This window comes from Suncus etruscus, chromosome 18 (assembly GCF_024139225.1).
Source record: "Suncus etruscus isolate mSunEtr1 chromosome 18, mSunEtr1.pri.cur, whole genome shotgun sequence".
In the NCBI taxonomy this organism is placed as follows: Eukaryota; Metazoa; Chordata; class Mammalia; order Eulipotyphla; family Soricidae; genus Suncus; species Suncus etruscus.
This window is the reverse complement of record NC_064865.1, coordinates 54,359,255-54,381,621: the sequence shown is the minus strand read 5'-3', so window position 1 is coordinate 54,381,621 and position 22,367 is coordinate 54,359,255. Positions and strand designations below refer to the sequence as shown.

General features: G+C 46.0%; 1 protein-coding gene across 1 annotated transcript in view; it reads left to right on the top strand.

Moving 5' to 3' along the window:
* Window positions 1-22,367, top strand: part of RIPOR2 (RHO family interacting cell polarization regulator 2) — a 104,962-nt gene that overhangs the window by 44,264 nt on the left and 38,331 nt on the right. The window contains 7 exon segments of the mRNA XM_049765111.1: window positions 46-201; window positions 983-1,061; window positions 4,715-4,738; window positions 5,703-5,756; window positions 11,759-11,842; window positions 11,844-11,912; window positions 15,724-15,787. Coding sequence (XP_049621068.1) covers window positions 46-201; window positions 983-1,061; window positions 4,715-4,738; window positions 5,703-5,756; window positions 11,759-11,842; window positions 11,844-11,912; window positions 15,724-15,787 — 530 coding nt within the window.

The following is a 22,367-nucleotide window of genomic DNA, read 5'->3' as shown; positions in this document are numbered from 1 at the left end:
GGTGTGAACTGCCTGAGACTCACCCTCTCTTCTTTCCTTCTCTAGATGTAACTCGTTTATCGAAAACCCCACTGCTCTCAAGAAACCTCAGGCCAAGCTGAAGAAGATGCACAACTTAGGGCACAAGAACAGCAACCCCCCCAAAGAACCCCAACCTCAAAGGGTTGAAGAGGTCTACCGGGCCCTGAAAACTGGACTCGAGTAAGCGCACAGAAGCCCAGAATGTTCTGAGGCCTTTGCCCTTTCCCCTGAGCTGGTGGGATGTAGGGACTGAGAAGGGTTTTTTACAAGATCATTTTTGAAATATCTAATTTGCAGCCAGAGTGATAGCACAAAGGGGAAGGTGTTTGCCTTGCATGTGGCTGACCCCAATTTCATCCCTGGCATCCTCTAGGGATGTGATGCCTGAGCACAGAGCCAGGAGTAAGCCCTGGCCATCACTGGATGTGGCCCAAAAGACAAAAAATTTTAAGTTAAAAAATAAAAATGTTCAAAAAAATTAAAGGCTGGAGAGATAGCATGGAGGTAGAGCGTTTGCCTTGCATGCAGAAGGACAGTGGTTTGAATCCCGGCATCCCATATGGTCCCCCGTGCCTGCCAGGAGCGATTTCTGAGCATGGAGCCAGGAGTAATCCCTGAGCGCTGCTGGGTGTGACCCAAAAACCAAATTAAAAAAAGTTCAATTTCTACTTGTTAACTCCAGTACCAGAATCATGGAGGCTGGCAGGTTAGTGAGGCCTCATATTTATGTTCAGGGGTCTGCCTCTGATCGGCCATGCTCAGGACACTTGTTCAGGTCACAGTTCCCATGTCACTCTGTCCTGCTGAGTTTCACTTGAGAACAAGCATGTCTTGCTCAAGGGCTTGATCGGGGCTCTGAAACCTCCTTGAAATGAAGAGCTCCCTCAACTCCTTCCAGAAGCTCAGTGCCAGCCCCCACTAGACAGGCGTGGGATTTATGGATCATGTCTTGTCGTTGCAGTGAGTATCTAGAAGCTCACCAGACAGAGCTGGACAAACTGACAGCGCAGTTGAAAGACATGAGAAGGAATTCGCGCCTGGTGGGTATATCCAGTCGTGAGAATGTTAACAGGATCCGTGTGTGTTTGAGTTTATGTGTGTGTGTGTGCGTGTGTGTTTGTTTATGAATGTGTGTATTTATGGTGTCTCTCTCTCTCTCTCTGTGCCTGTCTGTATCTCTCTTCCTATCTCTGTCTCTCTTTTTCTCTCTGTCTTTCTCCACTTCTCTCTCCTTTTTCTAAATATCTTCTTTCACTGGATGGGTTTATGAGCAAGGAAGGTCTAAGAAAGCAAACCCAAAGGCAAAAGTACTATCTGCTTCCTGCTATATTTGATAAAAAGAGAGTTAGACTTCTTGTTCATGCTTTATTTTTAATTATATATATATTTTTATTATATATATATTTTTATTATATATATATTATATATTTTTTTAATTATATATATATATAATTATTTGAAATAATTCTGGGATCAAATTCAGAACCTCCCACATGCAAGGCATGTTCTGTACCACTGAACCACATTCCTGGCCCCTAAAAATATTATTTTTAAAAAAGCTCCCTAATGAGGGCCAGAGAGATAGCATGGAGATAGCATGTCTTGCATGCAGAAGGACAGTGGTTTGAATCCCGGCATCCCATATGGTCCCCTGTGCCTGCCAGGGTTAATTTCTGAGCATAGAGCCAGGAGTAACCCCTGAGCGCTGCCGGGTGTGACCCAAAAAACAAACAAACAAACAAACAACAAAAAAAAACCTCCCTAATGAAAACCTGTAAATTATCTGTGCCTCAAATCCTTTGTTGGGTATTTGTGAATCCAAGAACAGTCCCCAGAATGAGAAATTACTTCCCATCCCCTTGTCCCCTTTCAGGGGGAGACCTTGGTAATATTTATCCGCAGCAAATAATAATCCACACAGACAAGAAGGATAGGGTGTAAAAGATTGGGCAAAGAGAGCGAGAGAATCCTCTTGCAGCCTGCAAACAGCTTTCACAAAAGGACCCCTCTCACCTATCCATCAAGCTATTTGTTGCCAACTCCACAGCGCCCCCACCTGGAAGGGCTAGGTGGGGCAATAGTCACAGAACAATCCTAAGGAAATATTTTTATATACAACAATTCCAAGAATAATCTTATGGAAACTTTTTCATATACTACAAAAAACCAATAAGCTCAGTTGGTGAAAAGCAAGAACACAAATTGCTCAACTAGCCCCTAATAGCTTGGCAAATCATTGGACAATAACTTGAGTCACTCCATTATGAGCTACATGTTGTAAAAAGCCATTCAAAGCAAATTATCTTGTGCCTGCTAAGAAGGTAAGTTGAGAGAGTGGGTGGGTAACTTGGAACATTGGTGGAGGGAAGATTGCACCAGTGGTTGTGATTGGTGTTAGAATAATGAATACCTGAATAGGACTGTCTTATGAGTACCTTTGTAAATCACAGTGTTTAAATAAAATTTCAAATGGGGGGGATTAAAAAGTATAAAAGTTGGAGCGATAGTACATCAAGGAGGGCATTTGCCTTGCATGCACCCAACCGAGGTTCAATCCCCAGCATCTTATATGGTCCCCTAAGCCTACCAGGAATGATTCCTAAGCATAGAGCCAGGAGTACCCATCCCTGTGCACTGCTGGGTGTGACCCAAAAACCTAAGTAAATAAATAGGTAGATATAGATAAATAGATAAATAAATAAGTAAATAAAATTCCCTTTATCTCCTCTCTATCGCCCATATATCAGGAAATAAAAAGTTGATGTTTTCTTAGCTTCATAGTATAGGATCTGAAGCCCATTATTTCCTTTTGATCTCCAGTTTTTTTGTGTGTTTTTTTAAACATAATATTCATGACTTCAGAGCCATAGGGTTTAGGAGGGACTGTCCTGAGGATCCAGCGTTGTCTGTAGGGGCTCAATTGTGTGCTCCCAGACTTCCCCTCCTGATGAGCTTAGAGGGCTGTTCTGGTTGGAGACGTTTCAGAGATAGACTCCACGATTTCCAAGTGATTTGGCCAAGTTTTCAGTGATCAAACACCTTCATGTTTTGAGCACCAGAAGGCCTGGGGAAATCCCTGCTACCTGGGAGGTCCAGCTACACAATAGATGCTGTCATGCTTTTCATTTTCCTGCTAGACAGCTGATGCCATATTGTTATTTCCTTCTCCAGGCTGTGTATTATAATATGCAGTCTTGGGCCAGAGCAGTGGCACAAGCGGTAGGGTGTCTGCCTTGCGCACACTAACCTAGGATGGACCGCGATTTGGTCCCCCGGTGTCCCATATGGTCCCCCAAGCCAGGAGTGACTTCTGAGTGCATAGCCAGGAGTACCCTCTGAGAGTCACCGGATGTGATCCAAAACCCCCCAAAAGAGAATATACAGTTTTGTTTTTTTTTTTTTTTTGGACATTGATTGAGGAGAGGTTTTCTAGACTGAAAAGTCTAAGGTGCTGCTTAAATGATATTTTATATATTCCATGATATTTGCATGGAAATTACTTTGGGCAATGGCCATCAGAACTGTGAATGCTCTTAACCATCCTCAGTCACAATAGATATTATCCTTGAAATACAATGGTGACTGGAAGGGAGGGAGGAGCTTCTGCCAGGAGCTCTTGGGGGTCCCATAAGCCCAGTCAGTGGAGAGAAGAGGGGGCTGGTTCTTCAAGGCAATTCAGCAAGCACAGGACATGAACTCACACGTGAAGAAATTTTAGGGGCAGGAGCAATAGGACAATGGGGAAGGTGTTTGCCTGGTTCACAGCCAACTTGGGTTTGATTCCCAGCATCCCCTATGGTCTTCTGAGCCCAACAGGAGTAATTCCTGAGCATAGAGGAGGAGTAACCCCTGATATCACTGACTGTGGCCCCAAAACAAAGACAGAAAAAAATAAATAAAAGAAATTCTGGAAAAGTGAATCTCCACCCTGGAGGACTCTTCCTAAAACCAAGTTTACAGGTTGAAACAGGAAGTGTTTTTTTGCAGTGTGGTTAGCTCGTTATTACACTTTATGTGAATAGAACTTTAAAATAAAAAATTTTGGAGGCCGCACCCCACCATGCTCTGAGCCATTTCCTGGCTCTGTGCTCAGAAGTAACTCCTGGAGTGCTCAAGGGCCCATATGTGGTGCAGGAATGGATCCAGTGTTGGCTGTGGGCCAGGAAAGTGCCTTACCTACTGGCCTCTCTTTCCAGCCCTGAAAGTACTTAAACTCTGATTTTTTAAGTGATGTGGATGTCTCAATATTTTAGCTAGAAAATGTCAAAGCCAGGGAAATAATCGAAGCTATTGGACAGGATCAAGAGGAATCCCAGAAACACAAAGTACAGACACATGCTAGTTTCGAACCACAAGTTTATACTCTCCTTTTTCTGTTTGTTGAAGGGCCTCACCCAAAAGTGCTCAGGTCTTACTCCTGGGTCTGCTTTTTCCTGAATTCTGGATGGGCACCAGGGACAAGAGATAGAGCCAGGGATTGAACGTAGATCTTTCTTGTGCAAGGCAAGCACCTCACCTGCTGTACAGTTACTCCATTCAGTTTCTCACATGTTAAAGCAAATGTCAAATTCGTCACATCAATAATTACTTCACTGGGAATGCAGAAATACCCCCCCAAAAAAACCCTCTAGGGCCCTGAATGACAGTTCTGAGGAGGCTGTGTTTTAATCCAGATATTCCTTTTTTATTTTAGGGTGTGCTGTATGACCTAGACAAGGTAAGTGGTCATTCTATGTTGGAATATTGCTGAAAATAAAACTGTAATTTTGAGGGCCGGGCGGTGGCGCTGGAGGTTAGGTGCCTGCCTTACCTGCGCTAGCCTAGGAGACGGACCGCGGTTCGATCCCCCGGCGTCCCATATGGTCCCCCAAGCCAGGAGCGACTTCTGAGCGCATAGCCAGGAGTAACCCCTGAGCGTTACCGGGTGTGGCCCAAAAACCAAAAAAAAAAAAAAAAAAAAAAAAAAACTGTAATTTTGAATAGATCAGAATCTTTTATGGTCAGATAATAGAGAACTTTTTTCCAACTCAAAAAAATCATAGTGAAAAAAGGAGAGGGTAAGATAAAATTTTAAAAAATGGGGTTTTTTTGGGGGGGTGTCTTGTTTTGTTTCATTTGGTTTGGTTTGGTTTGGTCTTGGGGCCACACCTGGCAGAGCTCAAGGGTTACTCCTGGCTCTGCACTCAGAAATCATTCCTGGCTCGGAGGACCATATGGGATGCCTGGAATTGAACCCAGGTCCATCCCAGATCAGCCACATACAAGGCAAGCACCTTATCACTGTGCTATTTCTCCCACCCCAAAAGTCATGCTTTGTCTAATGACTCACTGTTATGATCAATACTATAATAACATGTTTGGGATCACTTCCATGAAAATGCTACCTAGTTTTCTTTTTCTTTAATTTTTATTAATTGTGTTTGTTTGGGGACCACACTTGGCCTTACTCAGGAAATTACTCCTGGCTCTGCACTCAGGAATTATTCTTTCTGGGTTTGGGGGATTAGATAGGATGCCGGGAATCGAACCTATGTCTGCCGCATATCAGACAAACGCCCTATCGGCTGTATTACCACTTTGGTCCCATTGAGTATGAGATATTAAAGAAGAGATCCCCCCCACAACGGTGGGGAAAGTCATCTGTAACTGGCTGGCCTGACTCCAACTTCCTCTAATTGCAGCAAATCAAAACCATCGAAAGATACATGAGGCGGCTGGAGTTCCACATCAGTAAGGTGAGCGGAGCCTGTTGTCTTTCTGTGGTTTCTCACTCTGTTGCTCATCAGTCCATCTTGGTTTGAGCAGAGTCTCCTAAGCCAGGGAGAATTTCCTGTGTCATTGCCTCCTCAGATGACTAACAGGTTAGCCCTGTACCAGGGAGAAAGAGGGAGAAAAGAGAGAGAAAACTCAAAGCACAGTGATGGGCCACAGTTAATTTGTCCCACTTAACTAAGTTAACTCCACTTACCTAACACTGATTAACTTCTGGCTATGTCCTCTTGGCTCCAGTTTCGCTACACTGGTCAAAGGCACATTAACCCTGCAAAAACATCACACCTGGGGCCGGAGAGATAGCATGGAGGGTACACTGGGGGACTGGAGAGGAAGCATGGAGGTAGAGCATTTGTCTTGCTAGCAGCCGATCCAGGATGGATGGTGGTTCGAATCCTGGCATTCCATATGGTCCCCCGTGCCTGCCAGGAATGATTACTGAGCTCAGAGCCAGGAGTAACCCCTGAGCACCACCGGGTGTGACCCAAAAACCAAAAAACAAACAAATAAATAAACAAAAAAGTCAGACCTGTCTACACAGGTCCCACATACACCCCAGAAGACCTGATACCAGCTACTGTTATTCTTGAAGAGTGGGGAAGTTCTGATCCACCAGTGTGGGCCTCCCAAAGTCTCTCTCAGGCTCTTTGTCCTGGCTACTCTTCCTCAGTGTGCCTTTCTCAGTGGTATTCCCAGTGCCTTTGCCTTTTTGTTCTACCCCCAGGTGTGTCCCCTCTCATGCAGGGTCCCAGCTCTCCAGCTCTGCATGCTACCAAGAGTTCACTGAGGTCCAGCCAGCTTAGCAGAAGGAAGAACTCTCTCCCTTTCGTTCAGAGCACTTGCAGGAGATGCTGAGGAAATTCAGAAAAGTGTCCCTGAGGAAGCCTTTTCAGTCCCAGCAAGAATGATAAGGAATGTTTGGAGCAATCCAACAGCCTCTTCCAGGTCTTTCTACAAGGAATCAGAATCTAGAATCTTGGAACTGGAGTGGTGGCACAGGTGTAAGGCATTTGCCTTGCACCCTGCTGACCCAAGACAGACCTGAGTTCTATCCCCCAGCGTCCCATATGGTCTCCCAAGCTAGAAGCAATTTCTGACTGCATAGCCAGGAGTAACCCCTGAGCATCACCAGGTGTGGCCCAAAAACAAACAAACAAAAAAACACAACAGAATCTAGAATTTTTTTTAAGCACCATGATTACAGACATGATTATAGTTGGGTTTCAGTCACAAACAGAACACCCCCCTTCACCAGTGCAACATTCCCACCCCCAGTGCCCCCACTCTTTCCCATCCCCTGCCTGTATAGAATCTAGAATCTTGAGTCCTCTTCCTTCTCCTGTGTCTCTCTTCTTTTCTCCCTTCTTCCCTCTATCCTTCATAAAAAAAAAAATCTAGAATCTTTCTACAAGGAATCTCTACCTCTACCTCTTCATGGGCCTATATAATCTATCTGGGCTGGAAAGATGCTTCAATCAAACCAGAAGACTTTTAGCACTGTCCATTTTTTAATGCTATGAAGTTCGAAGAAGATGCTGGTGTCTTTGTATACTCCCACTTCTTTTTTTGTTTGTTTGTTTGTTTATGTATTTGTTTTGGGGCCACACCCAGTCTTGCTCAGGGGTAACTCCCAGCTCTGCACTTAGAAATCTCTCCTGGCAGGCTCTGGGAACCATATGGAATGCCAGGAATCAAACCCGGATCTGTCCCAGGTTGACAGCATGCAAGGCAAACGACCTACCGCTGTGCTATCATTCTGGCCCCTAGCCAAAAGACTTTATCAGTAGCTGTCTGTGCCGGAGACTTCTCGCTCCTTTCTCATCAGTGACCCAGACAAAGGACGGTGCTTCCCGCAGTGAGGCCCTTCCTCTCAGCAAGATAGGATGAAGGAGTGGAATGAAAGCGACCAGGGGGCTGGAGTTACAGCATTACGGGTAGGGCACTTGCCTTGATAGCAACCAACCTGGGTTGGAATCCAGACATCTCAGATAGTCTCCCAAGCACACCAGGAGTGACCCCCGAGCACAGAGCCAGGAATAACTCCCTGAACACCACCAGATATGACTCAAAAAAACAAAAACAAACAATAAAAGTAAGATTCTGGTAGCCGGGGCCGGGCGGTGGCGCTAAAGGTAAGGTGCCTGCCTTGCCTGCGCTAGCCTTGGACGGACCGCGGTTCGATCCCCCGGTGTCCCATATGGTCCCCCAAGCCAGGAGCAACTTCTGAGCACATAGCCAGGAGTAACCCCTGAGCGTTACCGGGTGTGGCCCAAAAACCAAAAAAAAAAAAAAAAAAAAAAAAAAAAAAAAAGATTCTGGTAGCCAAGAAGTCATTCCCTGTCTCTTAAGGTTCATTGTCTTGGCCAAGGGTAATGAAGAAGGGTTCAGAGAAGGAGATTATGGAAAAACCTCTGACTCAGACAGGTGATGTTGTGCATTTTAGTGGGTAGCTGGACTTATGCCTTCAGAACAAAAGCGGGGACTCCTGAAATCCAGTCTGCTCCTCTCCAACTTCTAGTCCTTTAGCCAAGCCACCCCTCTGAGGGACAGTTGGGTACTGAAGACAAAGTGATGTTTCCTGGAGAGAAGCAAGAGATTCCATCTGCTCTGTTAATACCTGGCAATATCATCCTTTTCATCTTTCTGAAAAACCCTATGGCCAGTGTGTTGCTAACTGAAGCAAGTACAAGATGAGAGAGATAGACACAGACACAGAGAGAGAGAGAGAGAGAGAGAGAGAGAGAGAGAGAGAGAGAGAGAAAGAGAGAGAGAGAGAGAGAGAGACGATATTTGCAAACCCACTAAAGTTGTTCTATTTTTTTTTTTTACTTTTTTTTTTAAGTTGTTCTATTTTTATTCTTTTTGTTGTTGTTTGGTTGGTTGGGGTTTTTTGGTTTTGTTTTTTTGGTTTTTTTGTTTTTTGTTTTTTGTTTTTTAATTCACACCCAGCAGCACTCAGGGTTACTCCTGGCTCTACGCTCAGAAATAGCTCCTGGCAAGGCTCGGGGGACCACATGGGATGCTGGGATTCGAACCACCATCCTTCTTGCATGCAGGCAAATGCCCTATCTCCATGCCATCTCTCTGTCCCCTCTTTTTATTTTTTTTTTAATTTTTATTGAAACTATTGCAAATTACAAGTTGTTCATTGTTGGAGTTCAGGCATAGGGTGACAGTGAATTAGGCCTATTCCTACCACCAGGTTGACTAAAGTTATTCTTTGATCCTGTTTCTTCCACCTGGTCCCGGTGAGTAAATAGAATAGTTCTTGTGGCTTTGTGGTGCGTTAAGGGGGTTGAACATACCTGACTTGATTTCCTGAGTTGTTTCACAGTGCCCCCCATGGTAATATAGTTTTGGATTGATTGAGAATCTCTGCCCTAGAAGCAGTAAGTGATTATCAGGCCTCTAGAATGTGCCTGAGCATTGAGCTTGTGCAGCGGGTTGTGCTGTTGTTTCAGAGCAGAATTTAGAGATGCCAAGGGAGCCCGTTCCTCACCATCACCTCTATTTATTTTCTCAATTGCAGTATAATTCATATGTCAAAATTTTGCATGGTTTATACGCACTCGATGTGATAGGTTTTTTGTTTTTGTTTTTGTTTTTGGGCCACACTCAGTGATGCTCAGGGATTACTTCTGGCTGTCTGCTCAGAAATAGCTCCTGGCAGGCACGGGGGACCATATGAGACACCGGGATTCGAACCAACCACCTTTGGTTCTGGATCGGCTGCTTGCAAGGCAAACACCGCTGTGCTATCTCTCCGGGCCCTGTGATAGGTTTTGACAGTGACACTTCATCCTTCATATAAGACTTAATACTTCGTTCTCTCTTGCTTGTTTCCATAGAATGAAAAATGATTTTTTTCTAAAGTCTTTATGGTAATGGAATTTTTATTTTCATATACATGACCTCTTTTCCTTATTGTTGTTGTTGTTGTTGTTGTTGTTATTTATGTTGTTGGGATGAGGTAGGGAGGGGATACACACCCCCTGGTGAGATTGGGTTTTATATATCCCGTTACAGTGTTTGTATTTACCTACTGGTTTCACTGTCTTTGTCTTCCCCTGGAACTACTCCTGGCTTAGTGCTCAGAGATCACTCTGTGCAGGGCTTGAAAGACTATTTATCGTACCAGGAAGTGAATTTGGGCAAGGGTGTACAAAGCAACTGTCCTACCCTGCTCCCTATCGTACCTCTCCAGACTTCATTACACTCTTGGTTAAGACACACAAGTTATGATTCTGAAACTTACCTGGGGTCAAACACATCTCCCCTCCCCATGGCACACCTCCTGGCTATAACCATGGTATATTGTTTTTGTTTGTTTGGGGTCCCCAACCAGCATGCTCAAAGGCTATTCCTGGCTCTGCACTTAGAAATTGCTCCTGCATGGGGGACCATATGGGATGCTGGAGTTCGAACTCGGCCCTACCTCTGTGCTATCGCTCAGGCTCCACCTGACATATCTTTTGAAGCCTAGTGTTCACCAGAAGTCACGACCCTTTTTTAGTGGTGTTTACACAAGCCCGGCAGTGGTATGGTCAGAAATCACTTTTAGCCCTGCAAACTGCAGGTACCTAGCTGACAGGATCATGCTGAGCCCATGTGGGACACCAGGGATTTGAATTTGTAACCGTGTGCTTGCCAGACGAGGACTTTAAACCCCAGTAGACTGATTCTTGACCCAAAATCACTTACCAAAACCCAAGAACCTGTGCATCTGTGTGTGTGTGTGTGTGTGGTGTGTGTGTGTGGTGTGTGAGTGTTGCTGAGGATCAAATCCAGGTCCTCAGACATTGGTGTGTGTTGTCTGTGTTTGTTGCTGAGGATCAAATCCAGGTCCTCAGACATTGTGTGTGTCTGTGTGTGTGTGTGTGTGTGTGTGTGTGTGTTTGTTGCTGAGGATCAAATCCAGGTCCTCAACATGAAAAGTAGGCATAAGCTCTATTACCAAACCACATCCCCAGACCCTCTAAAATCATGAGTCAGGTTTTGCAGAGTGTGTTTAATGCTTGTATCACCCCTGCACTGGCCTCTTAAAGTGATCTCCGTCAAGGGGGCCGGAGAGATAGCCATGGAGGTAAGATGTTTGCCTTGCATGCAGAAGGATGGAGGTTCAAATCCCGGCATCCCATATAGCCCCCAAGCCTGCCAGGAGTGATTTCTGAGTTAGAGCCAGGAGTAACCCCTGAGCGCTGCTGGGGTGTGACCAAAAAAAAAAAAAGTGATCCCCACCAAAGATGCCTACACTTTTCTTCAGAGTGGAACTCTGTCCTGCTCCTCATGGTTTGCTCCCCATTTGGAAGACTCTTGTCTCCATTATCTATCACATTGACTCACCACAGTGAGCCCACTGAGGTAGAAAATTAGTTTTCTGGGGCCAGAGAGTAGCATGGAGGTAAGGCCGTTTGCCTTTCATGCAGAAGGTTAGTGGTTCGAATCCTTGGCATCCCATATGGTCCCCCGAGCATAGAGCCAGGAGTAACCCCCTGAGTGCTGTTGGGGTGTGACCCAAAATCCAAAAAAAAAAGAAAGAAAAGAAAATCAGCTTTCTTTTTTTAAATACTTTATTGATTGATTGATTGGTATATCAGTTTTGGGGCCACACCCCAGCAGTGCTCAGGGTTACTCCTGACTCTTTCCCTCAGAAATTGTCCCTGGCAGGCTGGGGGCCCATATGGGATGCCAGGAATCGAACTGAGTCTCTTCCCGGGTTGGCCTCATGCAAGGCAAAACACCCTACCTCTGTGCTATCTCTCCAGCCCTGGAAACTCAACTTTGAGAGAACCAAAAATCATAGGGATCCAAATCATAAAATTGTTTTGAGTCAGGGGCTCGACGTTTTTACATAATGCTCCTTGTGGGGGTCGGGAAGCGTAAAGTGTTTTGAAGTGAATGAACAGTGGACCGGTGGTCCTGGGTGATGGTCACAGCCTCAGGCTCCCTGTTTGGGCTCCCCCAGGTGGATGAACTCTACGAAGCTTATTGCATCCAAAGACGCCGTGCAAGATGGTGCCTAGTAAAAATGAAGCAAGCCTTCGGGTCCCTCGCCGGCCAGCAGAGCTGCCCGAGAGAGCCTGTCAGAGATCAGCCGGAGCTACAAAGAGTACACAGAGGTGAGTAAGCCCTAGTGGAACTGGGAGCACTTTGAGGGGAGCAGGCCCCTGTGGGTCCCCCACTCAACTCTGCAGAGACGCAGGGGCTATTCCTGTCCTGTTTGTTTTGGAGCTTTTTGTTTTCTTTTGGGGAGTTGGGGATTAGGGTGAGACCTGGCTCTGCTCTGGCCTTTCCTCCTGGCTCTGTGTTCAGAGTTTGCTCCTGGCATATTGCTTGGGATAGCCGTGCCCTGCTGGCGATCGAATCTAAGCAGAACCTGTGTCAGTCCTTTCTGTCACATTATCCTGCTGGTCATTGGCCTCTTTTGCACTTTTTGGAGACTGTCCATGGAATTATTTGAAGTGACTCAGGTAGTGTGTTGGTTGAGCTGTTGTTGAGAGCCATAGTCATCATCATCAGACACAGAGAGTGAAGCTTTCCTGGTCCTGAGCTTCAACCCCAAGAACACATTCCTGCTAATACCTAGATTTTATTATCTGATTTGAAATGGGGGGGGTATTTTGGTCTTTGGGTCACATCCAGCAGCCACTCAGGAGTTATTCCTGGCTCCTGTGCTCAGAAGTTACTCCTGGTAGGCTCGGGGGACCAAATGGGATGCCAGGATTCAAACTGGGGGCCCATCCTGTGTTGCCCCCTGTGCAAGGCAAAACACTTTACCACTGTGCTATCGCTCCGGCCTACTGTTTTGAAATTTTTTTAAATTTGAACCACATTCAGGATTACTCCTAGCTCAGAGTTCAGGGGTCACTTCTAATGTACTCAAGGGACCTTGTGTTGCTGAGGATAGAATCAGATGCACACAAAGATGCTTTCATTCTGCTGACCGGTTTCAGTATCTAAAAACACGATTGTTGACGCTCTCTGAAGTCATTTACTGAGCAAGGATTTTTTAGGAGTTGGGATGGAGGGTATGGTAGTGTTTTGGGCCATACATGGGTGGTGGGGGGGGGGGGGGCTCAGGGATCACTCCTGGGGTAGTGATCATGGTACATGGTGTCAGGGTTCACCCCCAGGTTGACTGCTGCAAGACAGGTGCCTTATCGCTATACTTGATCTCTCCAGCTCGGCAAGTTTTCTGTTCCTTACATTCTCCGTATTACCTACATAGACTACACATGCTTGTCAAAAATTTCAGGGAGGGGCCAGGAGGTAGTCCAAAGGCTAAGACACATTGTCTGGCAAACAGTTACACCCAGAGCTTGGTTCAAATCCCACCACCAAATAGACAAATAGTTTTGGAGCATTAGAAAATAAAGCATGGGCGCCAGAGGTAAGGCATATATCTGCCTTGCAAGCGTCAGACTGTGGTTTGATCCCCCATATAAACCCCCAAGCCAGGAGGCAATTTCTGAGTGTATAGCAAGGAGTTAACCCCATGAGCATCACCCTGGTGTGGTCCTAAAAAGAAAAAGATGCATAAAGCTGGGCCGGAGAGATAGCACAGCAGTAGGGCATTCTGCCTTACAAGTAGCCAATCCAGGACAGATGGTGGTTCGATTTCCTGTTTCCCTATTGTCCACCGAGCTTGCCAGGAGCGATTTCTGAGCACAGAGCCAAGAGTAACCCCTGAGCACTGCCAGGTATGGACCCAAAAACAAACAAAAAACAAACAAACAAATATGGATGCGTGGTGCCCAATTAGTAATGCAAAACCACAGCAAAGGAAAAAAGAGAAAGAGAAGAAAAATGTCGACCATAGAAGCTAAGAATGCAGAGAAAGCAAAAGGGGGGAGGAGACTGGGGACAGTGGTAGCAGGAAATGTTCCCTGATGGAGAGTATTGGACGTTGTTTGACTGAAACTCAATCATGAATGACTTTATAACCTGGGCATCTCACAGTAATTCAATTTTAAAAATTACTAATGGAGCCAGAGTGATTTCACAGCAAGTAGGGCATTTGTCTTGCATGTGGCCAACCTGGCTTCTATCTCCTGCATCCCATCTAGTGCCCTGAGCCTGCCAGGAGATTCTGAGCACAAAGTCAAGAGTACCTTTGAGTACCTCAGGAGTGACCCCAAAACAAAAAACAAAAGACTCAGAAGTATTTTATGTGGGGCCGGAGAGATAGCATGGAGGTAAGGCGTTTGCCTTTCATGCAGGAGGTCATCGGTTCGAATCCCGGCGCCCCATATGGTCCCCTGTGCCTGCCAGGAGCAATTTCTGAGCCTGGAGCCAGGAATAACCCCCTAAGACTGCCAGGTGTGACCCAAAAAACCAAAAAAAAAAAAAAAAAGAAGTATTTTATGTAATATGTAATAACCACATTAAAACACAGGTTTAGGGCCAGAGCAATAGCGCAGCATGGAAGGTCAGTTGCCTTGCACACAGCCAACCCTGGTTTGAGCCTCAGCATCCCATATATTCTTCTGAGCACTACCAGGAATGGTACCTGAGCACAGAGCTAGGAGTAATCCTGAGGACAGCCGGGTATGGCCCAAAACCCAAAAATATTTTTAAAAATAATTAATTAGAGGCTGGAAATATAGCATGAAAGATGGGGGCAATTTGCCCTTGCAATGCAGAAGGACAGTGGTCGAATCCCAGCATCCCATTTATGGTCCCCTGAGCCTGCCAGGAGCGATTTCTGAGTGTAGAGCCCAGAAGTGACCCCCTGAGTGCTGCCGGGGTATGACCTCCCAAAAAAGAATTTATTAGAGGCTGGAAAGATAGCACAGCGGTAGGGCATTTGCCTTGCATGTAGTCAATTCAGGACTGATGGTGGTTTGAATCCCCGGCATCCCATATGGTCCCCTGTAGCCTGCTAGGAGTGACTTCTAGTGCAAAGCCATGAGTAACCCTGAGTGCCGTCCGGTGTGACCCAAAAACCAAAATTAAATAAATAAATAAATAATAATTAATTGGTAATAAAATAATAAGTTTAAAAAGAAGTTACCTAACAGATGCAGGAGAAGGAGCTAGAACCAGAAGCTCACTTCGCCCCCTTGGCCTCTGTCTCTGGGCCGAGGTCAGGTCTTTGCCCCTCCATGAGTCACCGGATCCGGCCCACAGGGATGAATTGCTCGAATTATTAAAGCAGAGGCTCAAGGTCCCATGAGTCTCTGGCCCAGAGATCAAATGTCCCGAATTGAAGTCATCGGCTGTATGGGGTCTGTGTGCACAATTCTCAAGGTCTCGCCTCTGTCCAGCTCTGGCAGGAGGGCCCCCCCTCGGAGCACTGGGGAGGATTCACTTTTGGTCCTTTTGGTCCAACCCAATTTGTTCTATTCATGACCTACAAATGACATCTTTGCATCAAGTCCCCCTGTGCTAAACTATTGTCTGGGGATGGAGGAGTGGGTGGCCCCCATAGCGATGCTCAGAGGCAATTGTCCTCAGGGATCCTCTTCGTGGTCTCAGGGTACCATATTAGTGCTGGGGAACAGACCTAGGGTGGGGCACATGCAAAGCATGTTCTATCTCCCCAGTTCTAAATATGCTTTGGGGTGAAAGGACAGTCATACCTAGTTGTGCCAGGGCTCTGGGTTCAAAAGAAAGAATGAAAAATGAAGAAGCCCTTGGGGGCCAGAGAGATAGCACTGTGGGTATGGCTTTTGTCTTGCACTTGGCACAACCCGAATTCTGTCGCTGGCATTCTATATGGCCTCACTGAACACTTCCAGGAGTGATTCCCTTAATGCAGAGCCAGGAGTAACCCTTGAGTACTCCCAAGTGTGACTCAAAAACAAACCAAATATATATATATATATTATATATATATATATATATATATATATTATAATAATAATATATATATATAATATATATTATATATATGAGAAGCACTAATGTTGCATCTCTGCTCCTTTCCAGAACATGTGCACCATTGAAGCCGAGCTGGAGAAGCTGCTGGGAGAATTCGCCATCAAGATGAAAGGTAAGAAGAGGCTTGCCAGGATCTGGTCTCCTGGCAGAGCTGTGGAAGTCTGAAGGACCAGGATTTGCTCACTTCAGCCCCCTGCCATGTTCCCCGCTCTGCTCACTGTCTTCCTCCTTCAGAGCATTCCCATCCTGGACTTGCCCGCATGGTCCAATACTTGTAGGTGTTTTCTTTCTAATTTTCACGATAACATCATGGTTTACCAAGGTGTTTGTAATGCAGTCGTTTCAGGCATTGAATATTCAAACACTAATCCCTCCACCACTGTGACCTTCCCTTCACTTATGTCCCCAATCTCACACCCACCACCCTAACCTGCTTCTGTGCAGGTACAAACAAATTTACTTCATATCACAACACCAAGGCAAGTCGAATTATCAAAACTTAGGTCAAAGGGCCCGGAGTGATAGCGCAGCGGTAGGGGCCATTTGCCTTGCACACAGCTGATCCAGAATGAACCACGGTTTGATCCCCCGGCATCCCCATATTGGTCCCCTGAGCCAGGAGCGATTTCTGAATGCAATAGCCAGGAGTTGCCCTCTAAGCATCACTGGGTGTATCCCAAAAACAAACAAACAAAAATACAAAAACACTTAGGTCAACGCAGATCAGTTTGATGGACTGGAGAGATGGCATAGCAGTAGGGCGTTTGCTTTGCATGCAGCCAATCCTAGATGGATGTGGTTCGAATCCTGGAATCCCATATGGTTCCCCCCAAGTCTGCCAGGAGCAATTTTTTGAGCTCAGAGCCAGGAGTAAACCCCTGAGCACCTGCTGGGTGTGGCCCAAAAACCAATCCACAGATTAGTTTGAAATCATTGTTGTATCTTTCCTAGGACTTGCTAAAGTCGGTATCTGAGGATTTACTGGGCTGTGGTTGGTTCTCTTTGGACCTTCTGTGTTACTATTTATGTATAATGAACTTGGTAGATTATGAGGAACTTTCCCATAAGATTTTCAGGGATCCTCCTGGGCTGACACTGCTATAAAATATTCAAGTGTCCAATGATTTATAGATCCAGAACAAATTGGTGACTTGGAAATTTGTTAAGCTTAAAGTCACGGAGCTGGGCTGATTCTGTCCGGAGGGGTTTAAGGGGTTGGTGTGCTGGGCTACTGTAGTTCATGCCAAAAAGGGAAATCTGCCCACCCGCCTTTCTGAAAATGCCCACAAGGGACCAGCCTAGACCAGACTACCAAGGAAGTATGGATGGACCATTATTTCTTTTGGAGCTTGGTAGAAGGAGTCTCCTGCTGTTTCTTAATGACAAAATCCCATACCGATGGGATTTGCCTTGCATGCTTGCTGACCCAGGAAGGATGCAGGTTTGATCCCCAGCATCCCATATGTTCCCCCAAGCCAGGAGCAATTTCTGAGTGCAGAGCCAGGAGTAACCCTTGAGCGCTTCTGGGCGTGGCCAAAAAACAACAAAAACAAAAAACAAAAACCAATCCGCACCGTTCCCAAGGTGAGACACTAGTACAGAAGAACACCACCACCAGCTCGGTTTCAGAATTAACAAGAGTGACTGCAGTTGCATCATGTTTGGATAAACTCTAACCCAGACCAGGGTTTTTTTCTAACCCAGAGTTTCCCTTGGAAAAGACCTCTCCCAGTGGATCAGTTCTTGTAACGAAAAATGAACATGCCTTTATCTTGAATCCTGTTCTCGCATTGCATCTGGGGTTCCCCCAAAGTGCTCCAGAGAGTTTATTCTCTACATCAGGGACCACACCAGGCTTATTGGTCTTCAAAACATCTCCTGTATTTATTTATTTTTATTTTTATTTATTTATTTGTTTATTTATTTATTTATTTTGGTTTTTGGGCCACATCCGGTGCTGCTCAGGGGTTTCTCCTGGCTGTACTGCTCAGAAATAGCTCCTGGCAGGCACGGGGGGACCAATATGGGACACCGGGATCGAACCAACCACCTTTGGTCCTGAAATCGGCTGCTTGCAAGGCAAACACCGCTGTGCTATCTCTCCGGGCCCCTATTTATTTATTTCTGCTGGCTTTCTTTTGCTGGGTGGAGGGTGGGGATACACCCAGTGGTGCCCAGGGGCTACTCCTGGCTCTGGGCTTGTGGTGGGATCATATCTGGTGCTGTTCTGTCAGCAGGCATTGCTGGAGATCAAGCCAGGACCAGCTGCACTGAGGGTCAGGCAGCCGAACCTCTGGTATCTCTTCAAGCTTCTTTGCCTCTAAGCCCGTTCCCCTCCTCTTCCCACATTAGTGTTGGAAGAACTAGCCCCATGTAGCCCTGTCTGGGGGGCTCCTTCCTGCTGTCTTCTTGTTCCTGTGCTTGAAGTTTTCTTGTTCTCAGATCCCTAAGGCCTGTGCACCTCTGCCCATGCCCATCCACCGTTCCCATTCTTTCTGATGTTGGCATCACAAAGCTCCAAACTACAGGCATATCAGATGGCACCTTCAGGACAGAAAGGGAGCCTGTCGCCAAGGAAGTGTCACCCAGGTCTGTCTCTGTGACCAGGCGGACTGTCAGCTCAGCAGCTGTTACAGCAAATACGTTTTTTTTTCCTCCAGGATTCTGGACTCGTGCTAGTCAGCGACAAAAAATATTTTGCTCTTTGTTTCTTTGCTTATTCTTTCTTTGTTTTCTTGAGATTTCGTAAGCAGTTTGTGCTCGGTCGCTAATAGAGATTTAATGATCCTCTTATACACTTTCTGTAGCTAGGGGAGTGGAAGGAGGAATCTCTTTTTACTTATTTATTTTTGGGGGGTCACACCCGGCAATGCTCAGGGGTTACTCCAAGCTCTGCGCTCAGAAATCGCTCCTGGCAGGCTTGGTGGAACCAGATGGGATGACAGGGATCAAACCAGGGGTCTGTCCTGGGTTGGCCGTGTGCAAGGCAAACACCCTACTGCTGTGCTATCACTCCAGTCCCAGAATCTCTTTTTAAAGTGCCCCATTTTCTGATGAGTCATCCAGGTCAGGAGGGAAATGTGTCTGTTGAGTGGGTCGAGCATGCAGGAACATCTCTGAAGGAGGGTGAATAGGGCCTGGAAGACAGTCCTGGCAGGAAGGCACTTGACTTGCATTGACCTGTCCTGGTTCCATCACCAGCACTGTATATGGACCTTGAGCTATGCTGTGTAATGAATAGAGACAGACCAGGAAAGCGCCCTTGGAATCACGTTCAAATCTACAGAGAAAAGAAGGCAAACTTGGATTGCTCAGGGGTCTGATTAATTTTTATTATGAAGGAGTGCCCCACAACTGTCAGCACTTGAGGTCACTCCTAGTTCTGTCACTCCTAGAGGCGCTCATGCCAGGAATCGAACCCAAGCATCCTGCATGCAAAAAGCATGCACTCCAGCCCCCTATCTTCAATCTATCTCTCCAGGTCCATATTTTTCGCAATGTTTAGGTTTGTTCTGCTCATTTTGGCTTCTCACCCAACTCAGTGCTTCCCCGACTACTCAAGCACTCCCATTCCATCCCCTGTCCCTCAGAGCAAAGAACTGGAATATTCTGTTATAGTTTTGTTTTGTGGCCACAGCTGGTAGTGCTCAGAGCTTACGCCCAGCTCTGTGCTCAAGATTCACTCCTGATGGTGTCAAGGGACCATATGCAGTGTCCAGGATTGAACCTAGGGTGTGCAAGGTAAAAAGCCCTACTAGAGTGCTAGCTCTCTGCCCTGAAGTATTTTATTTAAACTCCAGTGTAGACTAATGTTAGAAAATAGCCCTGTGGGGCCGGTGAGGTGGCGCTAGAGGTAAGGTGTCTGTCTGCCTTGCAAGCGCTAGCCAAGGAAGGGCCACGGTTTGATCCCCCAACATCCCATATGGTCCCCCCAAGCCAGGGGTGATTTCTGAGCGCTTAGCCAGGAGTAACCTCTGAGCAATAACGGGTGTGGCCCCAAAAAAAAAAACAAAAAAAAAGAAAAGAAAAAGAAATAAAGAAAACAGTCCTGAATGTCTTCTTCTTCCCTGGCTTTTAGGCAGGCACATTCCATGTGATTACTAGGGTCTTTGAGAACATCAGCTAACATACTGCTGTATCTCCCACACACACCATTTTCGATGCTCACTATCGCTTGCATATATTTTTCTGGGGTGACCATTTCTTCCTGATCTTAAGGGAACTAGAGGAGGCCCCGAGAGATAACACAGCGGCGTTTGCCTTGCAAGCAGCCGATCCAGGACCAAAGGTGGTTGGTTCGAATCCCGGTGTCCCATATGGTCCCCCGTGTCTGTCAGGAGCTATTTCTGAGCAGACAGCCAGGAGTAACCCCTGAGCACCGCTGGGTGTGGCCCAAAAACAAAAAAAAAAAAAAAGGGAACTAGAGGTCCAGTGATGAGTCCCCAAAGGCCCACAGTTAATTTAACTGGAAACTGAATCCCGGAATCCCAGATCTCCTGGTTCTTTGTTCTTTTGCTTTTGGCCCTTGTAATGAGGGAAGTTCCAACAGAGCCAGGAGACAGTTCGATGTGGGCAAACGCACTTCCTGTTTTCTTCCAGGGAGGGTCTTTTCTACCAAACAAGAAGTACCTTGGAATTGGACTGGGGAAAAGGACCCTCTCCCCAACCCTAATGCTTCCTGTCTGGCAGTCAGTCAGGTGGTTGCTATATGGACCCTGCTTCAGAGCCAAGTAACCATCTTGAGTTACCATGGTTACCATGACAGACAGACCATTCATGATGCCATGCCTTCATGAAATGCCTTCTCTTTCCTGAGAAAGGAAACCTCATTTAATGGGGCCCCGAAGTCTAATATCTTTAGCTGCCTTTTCAAAAAAAAATAATAACTGTCATTTATTCTGGTAAAAATAACCAACCCAACATAAATATTGACATAAATTGAGACTATTTCATCATCTTCTCAGACCTAGCAAGCCCACTTCCTGTGCCACCTCACACCCTTCCCCCACTTCCCTTTCTGCCTCCTCAGGACAACAAACTCTAGCTGGGTGGGGATGGGGCTTGGTCCAGACCATTGAGCTTTGGTGGGTGGTAGCCTAGGGCTTATCTCCTCATTGGTCTGAATTCCACACGGTCTATGGTTGAAGGTGGATTTGCAGCCATTACTTTCTAATGGGGGGATTGTGAGCTCTAGGCCTGCCAACAGGTGAGCCTGTGAGGGAAAGTTCAGTCTCCACAGTCACCACAGTCCTAAAAGCTTCCACTTGCAGCACTGGACTAGGCCCCACAGAGGGGACACCATGTTCATAATGGCCAGAGAGGCCGCAGTGCTTTCTGGGAGAGTTTGAAAACCTTAAACTGTGTGAGGAAAGAGAAAGCACTTGACCCATCCATCCACCAAGATGACGGTCTCTTAAGGCAGCACTTCTCAATCAGCAGCCATTTGCCTCTCTATGGGACTCCAGAATATTCCAGGAAAGGGCTCTAGATTGTTACATTCTTAGAAGCCACAGCACAAATCAACGGGGAAGAAAGGGGGGTCACAGGAAAGAAACAAGGTTGAGAAACAGTCTTAAGGAAAATTGATACCTATCCCAGTTGTCATTTAGTTCAAAACAAAGTTCCTGACAGAGTCACCAGGAGTCTGCAGAGTGGGCCAGCCTCAGGAAAGGAAAGAACTAGCCGGGAGCTCATAAATCTGTTGTATTGATGCTGTTGAGTCAGGAAGGCACAGCCATGATGTTGTCCAAGAAAGTGTGACTATGGGAAAGGGAATATATCACAGGACTAGGAAAATAGTCTTAAAACTGAAGAAGAAAAGGACCTTTCAGTCTGCAATTGAGGCTTTCGGGACAAGAGTTGTTTTGTCAGTAATAATTTACAGTAAAATATGCAGAAGGTGCCAGAATATGAGCCCTTCAGGCCCCTTCTTCTCTCGGATGCATCCGGGGCTCATTCCTCAGCATGAGTGTGGTCTCCATCTTGCTTGTCCATTTTCTAGAGTCGGTTAACAGAAATCACAGATTTTCTGAGGAAACATTGCTCTCTCCTGCAGTCTTCAGCCTGAAGAAACAGATGGTTTCTGAAGAAACTTCGGGCTCCAGGTCTAGTGGTCCCATTGCTGGCCTCATGCTCTATTGCTAGCATCATGAGAGACTCACCACAGAGTTCTGACCTGGTTCGGCCTCGCTATTGTCACTGGCTCCATTATCATGATAATTTGGAGATCTATGAGATACCCTTACCAGAAACTCAATAGCACCTTCACCTCTCTGGAGAAGTTCTTCAGATAAAAAATACCTGATCACTGTGAAGGAAAAAAACAACCTTCAAAGGATTTTTCCCTTTTACTCACCTTTCTCCAGTCCTGATAAGCAGGTGGAGTGTTTTGGAAGCGGCATTGGTTTGGCTCAGGCCTTTCTTCTAATTGCACCTGCAAGCAGGCCCTGGGAGCCTCCTGAACTCATTGGCAGGAGATTTTGAAACAACATTTTGTATTTTCATTCTAGTTGGCATGGACTCCCAATTCTGATTTTTTTTTTAAGCAACCAATTGTGCTTTTCTTTCTGAGGTACTTTTAAAAAAGGTTAAATACTCCTGAAAATTACTAGCAAAAGTTGGCTCCTATACTTTTACTTTATGTCAGTACATCTTTTTTTATTTTCTTGTCATTGGTGTTTTTTTTTATTGTG